This window comes from Eurosta solidaginis, chromosome 4, assembly GCF_040869045.1.
Source record: "Eurosta solidaginis isolate ZX-2024a chromosome 4, ASM4086904v1, whole genome shotgun sequence".
In the NCBI taxonomy this organism is placed as follows: Eukaryota; Metazoa; Arthropoda; class Insecta; order Diptera; family Tephritidae; genus Eurosta; species Eurosta solidaginis.
Window position 1 is genome coordinate 123,924,266 of NC_090322.1, and position 15,355 is coordinate 123,939,620.

Here is a 15,355-nt window from a genome sequence, read left to right on the forward strand (position 1 = left end):
CCAGCAGCTGAAGAAGGAGTTGGAAAGCCGTGGATTAAATACAAGCGGCCTTAAAATCGAACTTCAAGCACGATCACGAGAGGCAATGGAAGCAGAAGAAATTAACGTGGAAGAGTATGTCTTTCCTCTTGATGGCGAGGAGACAACAAAAATTGAAGAGAAGAATGAAACAGCGCAGACAGTTACGAGCACAGACTTGAACATGATTTTAGCTGCAATATCTGCTCAAACATCGACAGTGTCATCTCAACTGGCAGAACAGAAGACATATATGGAACCGCAGGAGAACCGTATAACATCCAAGATGGAAGAATAGAAGACATGTATTGCAGAAATGTCGTCAGAAATAACATAGAATATTGAAGCACAATAAACGCGTATTTCAAAAATGTCGACACAGATCATATCAAAGATGGAAACACAACTGAAAGAATAAGATGCACGCATAACAGTTCAACTCGAAGCGCAGGAGGCGCGTATATCATCAAAACTCGAAGCGCTTATGGACGAGAAAATAACGCAGTTTGAGAAAAAAATCGAAGCCGAGGTGGATGCTTTGAGAGGTCGTATACAGGAGTTGCAACTAAATCGCCCAGCAGTTTCCACTAGTAATCCAAAGGTAAAAACACCATCATTTGACGGTGCTGTTCCTTTCAAGGTCTTTAAGCTACAATTTGAGAAGACCGCAACAGTGAACATCTGGAGTATTGAAGATGAAGTTGCTGCACTCTTCGTAGCATTGAAAGGACCAGCTGCCGAAGTCTTACAGACTATTCCACATTACGAACGGAACAGTTATGACGCATTGATGGCTGCTGTAGAACGGCGATACGGAAGCGAACACAGGAAACAGATATATCAAATAGAATTGCAAAACCTTTACCAAAAAACTAATGAGACTTTGCAAGAGTTTGCTTCTATTGAGTAAACCAGCATATAAGGCTCATCGTGTGGAAGTAGAAAGACCAGAGTGGGTAGACACAATTTTGGAAGCATTGAAGGGTACGCAGCAGAAGAATAATGATGCAGTCAAATGTTTTAAGTGTGGAAAACCAAGGCACATTGCGCGTTATTGCAACACCAACCCTAACAGTTCCAACAATGTGGGTGGTCGTAAACGCAGAGTTGAAGAGGTGAGCAAATCTCCAAGTCCACTCAATCGTTAAATTAAAGAGAGTCAGCCGCAAGGGGCGACAGCTGGCTCCCTCAATTGAATGCCCTATAATCTCTATCTCGCTAATTGGAAGAAGGTCAAGCAATCTTACTGTCGGATGGCATGTAGATTGAAAGGAACGTTTACTGACTGTAGATACGGGTGCATCCCATTCCATCATTCGATCAGATTTAGTCAACAAGAAGATAAGACCATTGCTTGAAGCAAGATTACGTACAGCCACGGGAGAGGACACCCAGGTAATTGGAGAAGTAGCATGTGAAGTAGCAATTGGAAACATCACGGTACTACACAATTTTATAGTGGCAGAGATTGTTGATGAAATCATAATTGGAGTGGACTTCTTAATCGAGCAAGGCATCAAGATCGATATGCAAAGCAAGACGATGCGATATAAGAACATGGATGTGCCACTTAATTTCGGCTACGAGAGAGGCTACAGCAGTAAACGAGTGCTAGTCGAAGAGAGTCAGCAAATACCACCAAAATCCGAAGCAGTCATCTGGGCAAAGGTTGATGGAGATTGTGGGACAAACAATTTGTGGGACAAACAAATTGTGGGTTGTAGAAGCAGCAAACACATCAGCACTGAATATACTTGTAGGAAAAACCCTGGCTATGACAAAACAAGATGGACGTATTCCGGTAAGAGTACTCAATGAGTTCAAGTCACCACTCAAACTGACCAAAGGAGCCATTTTGGGAAGATCCCAAGAGGCTGAAGTAGTTATTAACTGTGAACAGCTCCAGGAACACGTTCATCTAGTAATACTGATCTTTCAAATGACATCACGGCATGGACGTAGGGGCTAGAGGAAGCCTATCAGAGTAAGGCAAAACAACTGCTCCTAAAGTACGCGAACATATTTGACCAGGATGGTTCCAAACCAGGCCGCACCAATGTTGTGAAACATCAAATTGACACTGGAAATGCGAGGCCGATACGTCAAGCTCCTCGTAGTATTCCACTGGCGAAACGGGAAGTTGTGAATCAAATCGTACAAGAAATGAGCAACAGTGGCGTCATCGAACCATCAGCTAGTCCATGGAGCTCACCGGTAGTACTTGTTAAGAATTAAGAAGAAGGATGGAAAAATGAGGTTTTGTGTGGACTACCGGAAGTTGAATGACGTAACGAAAAAGGATAGCTACCCATTGCCAAGAATTGACGACACTCTGGACTCGCTATCTGGTACGAAATGGTTTTCCACACTGGACTTGAAAAGCGGCTACTGGCAAGTTGAGGTGAAGGAGGAAGATAAAGAGAAAACAGCCCTCAATGTCGGTGATGGTCTTTGGCAATTTACAATGATGCCTTTTGGACTTTGTAATGCACCAGCTACTTTTGATAGACTCATGGACCAGGTACTGAAAAGTCTACATTGGAAAACATGCTTAATGTACCTAGACGACATCATCGTATTGGGAAAGAACTTCGAAGAACATCTGAAGAACTTGAAGGAGGTTCTCCAAAGAATAGCTGGTGCTATTCAAGAAGCAAGTTAGTTACTTGGGTCATAAAGTAACGACGGAGGGCATCTGCACCGCGAATGAAAAGATAGAAGCAGTGAAGGATTGGCCAAGACCACAGAATCTTCATGAATTGAGAAGTTTCCTTGGTCTGTGCACATATTACTGCCGATTTGTACCAAACTTTTCCAGCGTAGCCCATAGCCTCCATGAGCTTACAAGAAAAAATAAAGCTTTTCAATAGAAGAAGGAGCAAGAGGTGGCTTTCCAAATATTGAAGGAGCGTTTGTGCACTGACCCAATGTTAGCATATCCGATTCCAGGAGCTACATTTATTCTAGATACAGATGCGAGTGGATATGCTATGGGAGGCGTTTTATCACAACTGGTCGATGGACAGGAGAAGGTAGTTGCATATTACAGCCGTTCGATTGGAAAACCAGAGAGGAACTATTACGTTACACGGAGTGAGCTGTTGGCATTGGTAGAGAGCATTAAACATTTTCACAAATACCACTACGGCCAGCGATTCCGTGTCAGGACAGATCACGCAGCGTTGAAATGGCTTCTGCAGTTCCGTAATCCAGAAGGACAATTGGCACGGTGGATCGAGCGGCTAAAAAGCTGTGACTTTTCCATTGAGCATCAGAAAGGTAGTACCCATGGGAATGCCGATGTAATGTCACGAAGACCATTTAGTTTGGAATGCAAGCACTGTTCAAAGGCCGAGGCTAAAGAAGACACTATAGATGTCCGGCTAATGGCTATAACGTGTACGGATGAATGGGACAAGGAACAACTAAGAAAGTGTCAGCTAGAAGATACAGATCTGTCACATGTTATGCAAGGGCTCGAACGAAACGAAAGACCAAACAGAGAAGAGATGTCAGCAGAGAGTCCCATTGCGAAGTCATATTGGGCACAGTGGAACAGTTTAGAATTGATATCTGGTTGCTTGCATCGAGTATGGGAGAGTGAGGATGGTCAATGCAAGAAGAAACTGATAGTTGTTCCCAGAAAGAGGATTCATGACGTGCTCAGCGAGCTGCATAATGGTCCAAGCGAAGGTCATCTTGGAATCACAAAGACGCTCGAGAAGATTAAACCGAGATTCTATTGGGTTGGTTGCCGTCAGTCGGTAAATGAGTGGATTTCGACCTGCGAGGTTTGCAGCAGAGCGAAAGGGCCCAAAACCCGATGTCATGAAGCAATATAACTCAGGTGCGCCATTTGAAAGGATCGCTATGGATGTCGCAGGTCCATTTCCTACTAGCAACTGCGGAAACAAATATGTACTGGTGGTTATGGATTATTTCAGCAAATGGCCAGAGGTATACCCAATCCCAAATCAAGAAGCGGAAACAGTAGCAGAAGTGTTCATATACAATTGGGTTGCAAGGTATGGGGTACCAATGGAGTTACATTCTGACCAAGGCAGGAATTTCGAATCAGCTGTGTTCCAGGAAATGTGTAAATCATTGGGCATTCGAAAAACACGGACAACTGCATTGCATCCTCAGTCCGATGGTATGGTGGAACGTTTCAATAGAACCTTGGAGGAGCATTTAAGGAAAGTAGTAGACAAGTACCATAAGGAGTGGGATACCCGCGTACCATTATTCTTAATGGCTTACCGATCAGCAGTGCATGAGACAACGGGCCAAACCCCTGCAAAAGTAATTTTTAGCAATGACCTTCGACTGCCAGCTGATTTGAAGTTTGGGATAGATGCCGATGCGGAGAGAAATGTCAAGAAATTCACTGGTGTCTTGGAAGAAGAGCTGAGAGAGATACACGGTCTTGTAAGGCAACGAGCAAAGATTATGAGTGACAACATGAGAGCCAGATATGATAAAGCAATTAATTTGGAAGGTTTTCAAGAAGGAGATTTGGTGCTGTTATAAAACCCACAACGAAGAAAAGGTTTGTCCCCGAAATTGCAGTGTAATTGGGAAGGCCCATACAAAGTTATAAAACGGAACAACGATGTAGTGTACCGCATACAAACCATTGGCAAACCGCGAACCAAAATGAAAGTGGTTCATTTGGAAAGGCTGACAGCGTTTAGATCGAGAGATTTGTCTTATCGGGACGATCAGACTTAGGTGGAGGGCAGTGTTACGAATATTAGCAACACTAAGGGGTACTATCATCTCTAAGCCGATGCTAAGAGTGACTTGTATGCACATCCATAAATCAATCATTATGTATCTACATAAACGAATCAATCATTACCTCTACACATATGTACGTACACGCAGCGGAGAAGCAACGCACAAACACATGCAGATATCTTATCTGAGATGCTCCCAAAAGTATGCAATTGTAATTGGGGAAGTGTCGCTCACAAATACACGCGCATATGAGAGCTACACACGTGCATCTGTAGTTATAATTATATACCAGTAACTAAGTAATATCTGGAAGCGCCTGGAAGATGCAACGAGGAAATCACACAGTATAAAAGCAGCAAGAGTAGAGGCGCGAGAGTCAGTTTTGATTAAGCACGCTATCTGTCGAGCAATAGAAGTGTTATTTTGAAAGTAGTCTAATAAAGACCATTTTGCATTATTAAACATTGAAGTTATTTATTCAACAATTTAGCGATACGAACGTTAGCAGAGAATTTGAAATAAGAGGAATTGCAAGTAAATTCTTTACAATATATTCTAACTAAAGTTATTTATATGCATCTATTGACTGCCCAAGTGCAATGAGAGATGGGTAGCAGAAGAATGACACCAATGCAATGATTTTACCAGTTGTAAATGACGCTGTTAACGTATTGTGACGAATATTAGCAACGCGAAAGGATACTATCATCTCTAAGCCAATACTAAGCAGTGACTTGTATGCACATCAACAAGTCAATCATTATGTCTACATATACATATGTACATACAAGCAGCGGAGAGCACAAACACATGCATATATCTGAGATACTCCCAAAAGTAGGCAATCATATGTGGAAGCATCACTCACATATACACGCGCATATGACAAGCTATAACGTGCATCTGAGTTATAGCTGGTCAGTTTATAGCTGGTAAACCAATAGTAAATTATAGAAACGCCTAGAAATGTGCAAACGAGGAAACCGAATAGTATAAAAGCAGCGCCAGCTGAGGCATGGCAATCAGTTTGATTTAAGCAAGCTATCAGTTGCGAAGTATAAGTGTTATTGTGAAGTACTTTAAAGTAGTCTAATAAAGACCATTTCTGCATTATTCAATATTGGAGTTGTTTATTCAACAGTTTAGTGATTCGAACGTTAGCAGAAGATTTGGAATAAGCGGAATTTCCCTAAATTCGTTACAGTATTTAAAGTGCGAAGGCAACACCTGACCTGCGATACACTCATTTGGTTGAGTGATGCGTTACAGTATGAGCCTCGGCTACTTTTTGTATACGTGGGAAGGCCTCCTATTGCCAGCGTAGAGTACTCTGGATGTATGCAATGCTCTTGGTGATTCGGAAGTTTGCCCGCCCTGCACTGGAGTGGCAGTGTTCTACAGTAATTGTACAATTTGCATTTAATACCCTTATGTTACTAGATTTAACATTGTATAAGCATAATGTACACCTAGATCAATAGGAAGATAAATCAATAGTCTAATATTTCTACTGAATTGTATACTCCACTTAGTATGTTCTATCGATATATGTATGACTCAAAAAAGAAATTGCGAGAAACAGCTGTTAAAGATAAACAATGCATTTCTTCACTTTCTTCGTAGTCTTTCTTTTGCATTATGAACAGTCATGGACAAAAGGCAAAGCACAAACCAGTTTCTGACCGATATTTTGGCTCCATTGCCATCGAAAAAAATGCTATCAAAAAAATCTAAGGATGCTTCACCAGCCACCAAAGTGGCATCGAAGGAACCAAAGGCTTCATTGTCTTTTATTTGTGCTCTTCTTTCTCTACATTTTTAGTACACTTCTAAGCAAGTTAGGACTTTCTAGTTTTCACCACGTGAAAGAGCGTCTCAAAAACTATCGAAACCAGAAAAAAAGTGGGAAAATTGTTTTTGAGTCATAAGCCACCTTTTCATAGACCGGGTCACATATATAAAAATCAAATGCTATGTGTGTGTTCGTTATGGAAACGTATTTCCCACACTTCAATCATCACCAAATTTTGGCTAGATCCTTCGATCACCACGAAGGTTTTAGGCTAAAAATAATTTCGATATATAAAAGGGACGTGGCACCTCCCATACAAATAGAATCTTTGGTACTGCATAACTATGAAGGTATACATGCCAGAACATTGAACTTCAGTAAGGAGTTATATGAGGTCAATTCCTAACACTCTAAAAGGGGGCGTGGCACCTCCCATACAAATTGAATATATCATACTGCATATCTCTGGATGTAGTAATGGTAAGTTAATGAAAATTGGTAAGGAGCTATATGACGTTAAGTCCTAACACCTCCAGTAAATTGCTGAATTGGTGCAAAGGGACGTGGAACCTTCCCTACAAATGGGATTTTAACACCTAAAGTATGACTACATTGATGAGTTTGGCTGTTATTCTTTTTGGACGTTTACTAATCTGCCGCCGTTAAGATATTTTATTAGCTCAGTCCATCTACATCTTTTATAAAAATCTAATTCTGTGTGTGTGTTCCCTACGGAAACGTATTTCCCACACTTCAATCATCAAATTTTGGCTATATGTTCCTTCGATCAAGACGAAGGTTTTTCATATTTCAGAATTAAGAATTTTTAATTAAAATTTTTTTTGGCTATGCAAACGAGCATTCTTTGCTCCCAAAAATGAACATGTTAACAAAATCAATGATCGCATTCAAAAAAAAATTCCAGTTGAAGTGACGAAATATAAATAGATCGACACAGTTGCAGATGAATATCAAATTGTGAATTATCCAATTGAATTTCTAAACTGTTTAGAACCATCTGGAATGCCTGCGCATATATTAACTTTGAAAATTGGCTCACCAATCATGCTTCTTCGGAATTTAGACCCACCAAAATTGTGCAATGGAACCAGACTTTGCGTTTAGAAATTAATTCCGAAGCAACAATCATCAGCGGTAAAAGCAAAGGTGAAGATGTGCTCATACCACGGATCCCAATGACTCCTACAGATTTGCCATTCATTTTAAGCGATTAGAGTTTCCTGTGTGCCTTGATTTTGCAATTACAATCAACAAAGCACAAGGACAATCGCTTACTGTTGCAGAGGAATATGTGCTTTTCCCACGGCCAGCTATGTTTTAAACGAAAATTTCATTAAATATGCGTACAAAATTCAATTCAATTTACAGAACAATAAACTAAATTATCAACAAACAAAACAGAAACAAGTAAGGAAGGCTAAGTTCTGGTGTAACCAAACATTACATACTCAGTTGAGAGCTATGGAGACAAAATAAGGGAAAATCACCATGTAGGAAAATGAACCTAGGGTAACCCTGAAATGTGTTTGTATGACATGTGTATCAAATGGAAGGTATTAAAGAGGGAGTGGGCCATAGTTCTATAGGTGGACCCCATTTAGGGATATCGCCATAAAGGTGGACCAGGGGTGACTCTATAATGTGTTTGTACGATATGGGTATCAAATGAAAGGTGTAAAAGAGGGTTTTAAAAGGGAGTGGTGGTAGTTGTATATGTGGAGGCGTTTTCGAGATTTCGACCAAAATATGGACCAGGGTGACCCAGACCAACATCTGTCGGGTACCGCTAATTTATTTATATATGTAATACCACGATATTGTTTCTGCCAAGATTCCAAGACCTTTTGATTTCGCCCTGCAGAACTTTTTCATTTCCTTCTACTTAGTATGGTAGGTGTCACACCCATTTTAAAAGGTTTTTTTGTAAAGTTATATTTTGCGTCAATAAACCAATCCAATTACCATGTTTCATCCCCTTTTCGTATTTGGTATAGAATTATGGCATTTTTTTCATTTTTCGTAATTTTCGATATCGAAAAAGTGGGCGTGGTCATGGTCGGACTTCGGCCATTTTTTATACCAATACAAAGTGAGTTCAGATAATTACGTACTGAGTTTAGTAAAGATACATCGATTTTTTCTCAAGTTATCGTGTTAACGGCCGAGCGGAAGGACAGACAGTCGACTGTGTATAAAAACTGGGCGTGGCTCCAACCAATTTCGCCCTTTTCACAGAAAACAGTTATCGTCCTAGAATCTATAGCCACGCCCATTTTGAAATTTTATTTTATTTTTGTATTTTGTGGCACCATTTCATTACTGGAGTTGAATGTTGACAAAATTTACTTATATACTGTAAAGATATTAACTTTTTTTTTTAATATGACTTTAAAAAAAAATTTTTTAAAATGGGCGTGGTCGTTCTCCGATTTTGCTAATTTTTATTAGGAATACATACAGTAATAGGAGTAACGTTCCTGCCAAATTTCATCATGATATCTTCAACGACTGCCAAATTACAGCTTGCAAAACTTCTAAATTACCTTCTTGTAAAAGTGGGCGGTGCCACGCCCATTGTCCTAAATTTTATTTATTTTCTTTTCTGCGTCATAAGTTCAACCCACCTACCAAGTTTCATCGCTTTATCCGTCTTTGGTAATGAATTATCGCACTTTTCGATTTTTCGATTTTTCGAAATTTTCGATATCGAAAAAGTGGGCGTGGTTATAGTCCGATATCGTTCATTTTAAATAGCGATCTGAGATGAGTACCCAGGAACCTACATACCAAATTTCATGAAGATACCTCAAAATTTACTCAAGTTATCGTGTTAATGGACGGACGGATGGACGGACATGGCTTAATCAAATTTTTTTTCGGTACTGATGATTTTTATATATGGAAGTCTATATCTATCTTGATTCTTTTATACCCGTACAACCAACCGTTATCCAATCAAAGTTAATATACTCTGTGAGCTCTGCTCAACTGAGTATAAAAATAACGCAACATTCATTCGATCTCGGGCGTTACAACGTACGCCAGGTAAAGCTAGTATACAATAACCTTCGAAGACCTTGTACAAAATTGGCCATAGGCGCAGATGGCGGTAAGTTTTTCGCGTTTATGAACTTTGCGATTTTCTGAGTTGATCGATTTCTGATCTAGGTCTGCGGTATGCATATGTATCTCTTTACTTAGCATATATAAATCGTTCTGAGCATTTTTATAAAAAGATAATAATTTTGAAAGAACAGTCCATGAATAATTGAATGAAGAATGCAGTACACAAACCTTTATTGGACAATTTTATTCGCCCACACTTCTTTACTCTTTTTTCCCCCAACTCTATCTTCATAGCTCTCTCTCCTCCTCTGTCGTTCTATATCGCTGATGATTTCAATAGGTTTCTACTCCTACTCTATTCTTCCCTCCGCTTTCCCTCCCCCCCTCTCTTTCTCTCCTAAGTTATAATATAAGTATAATCATTTATTATAGGCACACTGCAAGTAACTCGCATCTTATAAATTTTGTTATGTTGTGTCATTATTATTACATTTTTATTTATATTTTAGATTAGAACTATCTACGTTGGAGTTTGTTTACCTTCCAGCTGTTCTACAAATGAAGTTAACACTTTGGTCGAATTGGCGAAGCATTCATCGTCCACGCGGACAGTTAAATTGTTGGAAGTGCGCACACCTAGCAACAAAAACTTCAGCATATATGATGATCGAACGTTTTGGGTGTTAATGTGAGTTTCGCCTTCTATATTAATCATAAGGAAGTGCAAGATCTCGTACGAATTTAATAAACAAGTCGATACTAAAGGATGTACCGCTCTTTTTGTTTGGTAACATGGCCGTTTCTATGTAGAATTTTGGTACAGAAAAAAAAATTTTTATTATAAAAGCGTGATACAGACTAGTTATTCTTTCGTCAGTAGTTGTGGTTTTTTTATGTGCACCCACTTTGTATATACACCGAAAGAAATAAGCAAGTACAATCAACAAATCATGATTTTTATTCTTGAATTAACAGTTATTCAGTAAAATTGATAGTATTGTGGTAAAATCAAGGGAGTTTTTTTGTCAGGAGGACAATTTTGTATAAATATTTTGACAGAAGCAAAACTGTTGGTCTCAAGTAAACAATGGGCGCTTTCAGCGAACACAAGTGTATAAAAACGCGTCAATTTCCTTGTTCATTACTTTAACTCGTAATAGCCTGGGGAATGATAGATAGATGGACCTTTAGTCATGCATCGTGCTAGCAGATATACTTGTGTGCTTATCGGTGCATTGAAAGAAAAAACTGATAAAATCAATCGAATTGCGGTTCAATTCAACCGATATTTCTGTGAATTTTTATCCATCATTTCGATTGTGTAGAACCGGCTGAATAACGAAAGTTGATCAGTCGAAAGGTTTAGTGGAACGGAATAGATAGATCTTACGCGATTGGTTTGTTTATAGCGTTTTCTTTTCTGGAGAAAATTGTTGCCTAAATAAATGGTAGAACTGCGGTTTCGAACCGAGCTAAAGGCCTAACAATAATTATTTTATCATTATTATTGTTATTACACATTTTGCATTAATTGAAAAAAAATTTTAAATTAGAATAGATGAAATAAAAAATTTAGACAACTGCCAAAGCTAGTTGTATATATCCATTTGGGCAACTGCTAAATTCCTTCATCGGCAACGTTTAGGCACTGCTGCTATAACCATCCAGCTATCACAGCGGTTTTTTCTTTGTCTTTATTAAAGCCCCGACACATAAGCACTTTTTCATATAGATGAGTATAACACAAGCTTATGCATTATGAGTAGATTGCACGCATATTTATGGAGAACGGTAGAATGAGCGACACTGGCGCCATCTGATATTGAAAAGTAGCCATCTCCCAAAGCTTGTTACAAGCAAAGCATAAGAAGGAGAATGTGACATTTGTTTTGGTTAAGGGTGTTGACACACTCTGCAAGTGAAATTATTTTTCCCACTGGTTGGTAAATTTTCTAACATTTTTCGGAGGTAAAAACTGTAATATAACAAATGAATACGACACAAAATATGATAGCAAGTATCTTTGTTTTATAGGGATAATGTTTATACCAGTGCTTTGCGAAATTTTTTATGTGAATGGGCAAGGCGAAATAAACTTCAATAGCCAAGTCTGAAGTTCTTTCATATTTACAAACGCAACATCTTGGTTGATTGTAGCGATGTTATTGGAATGCATAAGCTTGTGTTAAGCGCATCTTTATTTAAAATGTCATTGTGTTACGGCCTTTATTTCTACGTCTATCCTGTTTCTTGCCAATTGATTTACACAGCGCTGCGACATCTGTTGCAGAATCGATGTGAAAATTGGACTTGTTTCATGGCAATGATGCCATAGTGTCATATTTATTGACACTTTTTCTCCGTTCTAATTTTTGTTAGGCCTTGAGCTCTATTCGAACCCGCGATTCTACAAATCAGTAGGCCGATATAACAACAAAAATTGTTAAATGGTAAAACTTTAATAGAGTTACTCCTACCCTTGAAAAGTGTCAACTTTTATAGTGCATGAAAAGAACATAAATGGCTACCCCATGTATCAGCTGATCGCACAAGCGTGTTGTCAATAATAATAAAAATTAATTAGCAGCTATTGGCTTAATTTCAATTTTCCTCGCTACAAATTTGTGAAATTACGAAAATAAATTCTCACGATCAGCTGATTTGGCAGGTTGACACTGCCACATCGTCATTTTATGCAGGGTAAAGGTGTAACGCTTTTGCGTTGCGAGCAGGTAAAAATGTTCACACAAAAAAGAAATACCCCGCAAAGGATTTGCATATTTTTTAGAATAGAACAAAATATATACAACCCTTGCGCAGCGTACAAAAAGCGTAACACTTTTACCAGAAAGAAGACGCTACAATAGTTGCCTGTTAAAATGTTTTCTTACATTTGGTTCAGCAAAATTCAAAATATTTTAACTATTTTTCACAAAGTTTTCCCGCTGAGTGAGAAGTTATCGACTGGCCCACAATAAACTATATCACATTTATGAATATTTGTTATTATTATTTTTTTTTTTTGTTATTGATCATCTTTTTCAAGCTGGATATGTGTTTTTTATACCCTATTTATACTTCCGATTCCTGATAAAGGAAATTAATAAGTCCCCATTCTGGCTCCGGATCTCACTTCCGTTGCATCTCTAGTTTAAAGCTTCGATGAAAATAGCAGATGGCCGGTACTTTAAAGAGCAGTTTCGTGCAAATTTATGGCCGATATATATGAGACCTTTCATCACCCAGTATCAATCGCCTGCAAAAATGACAAGCAAGGCGTATCGGCCCAAAGTGTGATCGACCAATGAAAGCATTCCCGAGGCAAACGGGTCAAAGGTTCGAAGTATTGGATCCAACCGGGTTCATATCCAGCGAAGGACTGTCCAAATACCCTCACAATCTTCGGGAAATGCTTTCGTGGCTACATAGAAGTCGATCTTGAATTTCATATTTGAAAGTTCATTTTTAAAGCATTAAATTCGCTAAATGAAGGTTTGCCTGCAAATTGCTTCATAGCTCCTGCAATTCATTCTTTTTTCTCAATAATTGGCGCTTTACATTTTTGGGCGTTTCGCACCAAAGTCCCAGCCATAATATTATCATTACTTCCTTCTGAGGTAGAGCATTTTCGTCGATAAGGAGAACATAACATAGCAATGGATGCGGCTAGGCTTTTTTATTGCTGCACTAGATTCAAATCTGCTTAAACCTACTGCAGCGCATCACTAAATCTCGGTGGTTACTTACCGTTGGCATCACGGAAAGGATGAAATATGTATTTACCTCATTACTTTGACTCGAATTAGCTAAAAAATCATCTCAACCGACAGTGTCCAGGAGTGGTAACTAAATAAAAAATAAATGTAAGGCGCGATAACCTCCGAAGAGATCTAAGGCCGAGCTTCTCTTCCAATTTGCGTCGTGCTCCTCTTGATTTTTCCCTACAAATTGGCCGGACGGGACCTACATGTTTTATGCCGACTCCGAACGGCATCTGCAAGGCAGATGAGTTTTCACTGAGAGCTTTTCATGGCAGAAATACAATCGGAGCGCTTGCCAGACACTGCCGAGGGGCGACCCCGCTTAGAAAAATTTCTTCTAATTGAAAAATCTTATTTCTAAAATTTTGATGTTGCTTTGCCCGGGAGTTGAACCCAGGGCATACGGTGTGATAGGCGGAGCACGCTACCATCACACCACGGTGGTCGCCATGGAGTGGTAACTGCTTCCATTAAAATATCCGTTTTGCATTTTGCGATTGAGTCAGATCTAATTTAAAACTTATGTTTCATTTTTTATCTTATCTTACTAGTGTCGTTTCAACAGTGGTCCTCATATTAATAGCTGCAGGCACATTATACGAAATTTACTTGGAACGACGTTTAAAAGCTGCACTTCGACGTCAAGATAAAGAGATGCTGGATAACAGCGAAACTTCTTCGGGCATTGGTTGTGCCGCATCTGATTATAGCGATTCTATAGCACAAGAAACGCTCAAAAAAGAATCGATTAAAGAGTCTCTTAATGAGCTAAATATAGTGTTGAATATACCGCATGAAGTTACCAGTGGGCCAACTAATAATAACAGTTCTTCGGACGAGCATCTTGAAGGACATCTGCATGAGCCAGAAAAACTAAGCGTTTACTCAGAGCTGTTGCTCTCATTTTCGGCCATTACAAATTTCAATGCCATCTGCGATCGAAATGTTGGGGCCGATACCATTCCTTCTATACACGGATTACGCGCTTTTTCAATGGCATGGGTCATACTCGGACATACTTGCATTGTTGTATTCAAATACTCAGACAACATGGAGTTGCGAAAGGAAGTAGAGAAAAACTTTCTCTTTCAGGCAATCACCAATGGACCATTTAGCGTCGACACATTCTTCTTCATTAGTGGTTGTTTGGTTTCTTATTTATATTTTCGCACGAACGCCAAAGGAAAGTTGAACAAGCTTACAAAAGGAACCAATGAACTAACAGCTGGTACAGCACATTTCCTGGGTTTGGTCGCCTATCGTTTTATGAGGTTTGTATTTGATGATATACAAAAGTATAAAGTGTTGGGATCCATGACATTGAAATTTTTTCATTAATTTTCAGATTGACTGCACCATACATGTTTGTGCTTGGAGTTGTGCAAGTGGTTATGAAATATTTGGCAGCCTATTCTGTATTTGATCCTCCTACAATGGACCATGAAACTTGTCCGAAATATTGGTGGCGTAACTTGCTATACATCAACACACTATTTCCTGTGGATCAGATGGTAAGACCAAACCTTAGTTTCATTAATCAGAACATCTGTTCGTATGAGTAAAGGGGATGAAATAGGTTTAAATCTATGCCCACTTTTATATAAATGATTTTTTATAAGGATTATATATGACTTATTTGGTTTTGTTTATTTTCCGACAGGGTAGATAAATGAGTATATTGGAACGATTTTCCGTCATCCCTTATCAAATTTGGTTTCGAGACTAACCGGTTTCGGCGTTGTGCCATCATCAGTGTCAATTTTTGTTCTTTCGACACTGATGATACCACAACGTCGAAACCGGTTTGTCTCGAAACCAAATTTGACAAGGGATGACGGAAAATCGTTCCAATATACATCTATTATATATGAATGTAATAGACAATGTATTTTCAAAAATATACATGTTTTAAAAAAACTAAAAAACACGCTTTGTATAATATTTTTTCATAATAGTA

The 15,355-nt window shown here is 38.9% G+C and overlaps 1 protein-coding gene and 1 long non-coding RNA gene across 4 annotated transcripts in view; one reads left to right on the plus strand and one right to left on the minus strand.

Annotated features, from left to right (window-relative positions):
- Nucleotides 1-15,355, minus strand: part of LOC137250263 (uncharacterized) — a 167,510-nt gene that overhangs the window by 140,512 nt on the left and 11,643 nt on the right. The gene's annotated exons all lie outside the window — the stretch shown is intronic.
- Nucleotides 1-15,355, plus strand: part of LOC137250260 (nose resistant to fluoxetine protein 6-like) — a 126,609-nt gene that overhangs the window by 105,786 nt on the left and 5,468 nt on the right. For all 3 annotated transcript variants that reach the window (XM_067782743.1, XM_067782741.1, XM_067782742.1), the window contains exons 3-5: nucleotides 10,147-10,325; nucleotides 13,950-14,669; nucleotides 14,744-14,909. In XM_067782743.1, the coding sequence (XP_067638844.1) occupies nucleotides 10,147-10,325; nucleotides 13,950-14,669; nucleotides 14,744-14,909 (1,065 nt within the window). The remainder of the gene's footprint in view (nucleotides 1-10,146; nucleotides 10,326-13,949; nucleotides 14,670-14,743; nucleotides 14,910-15,355) is intronic.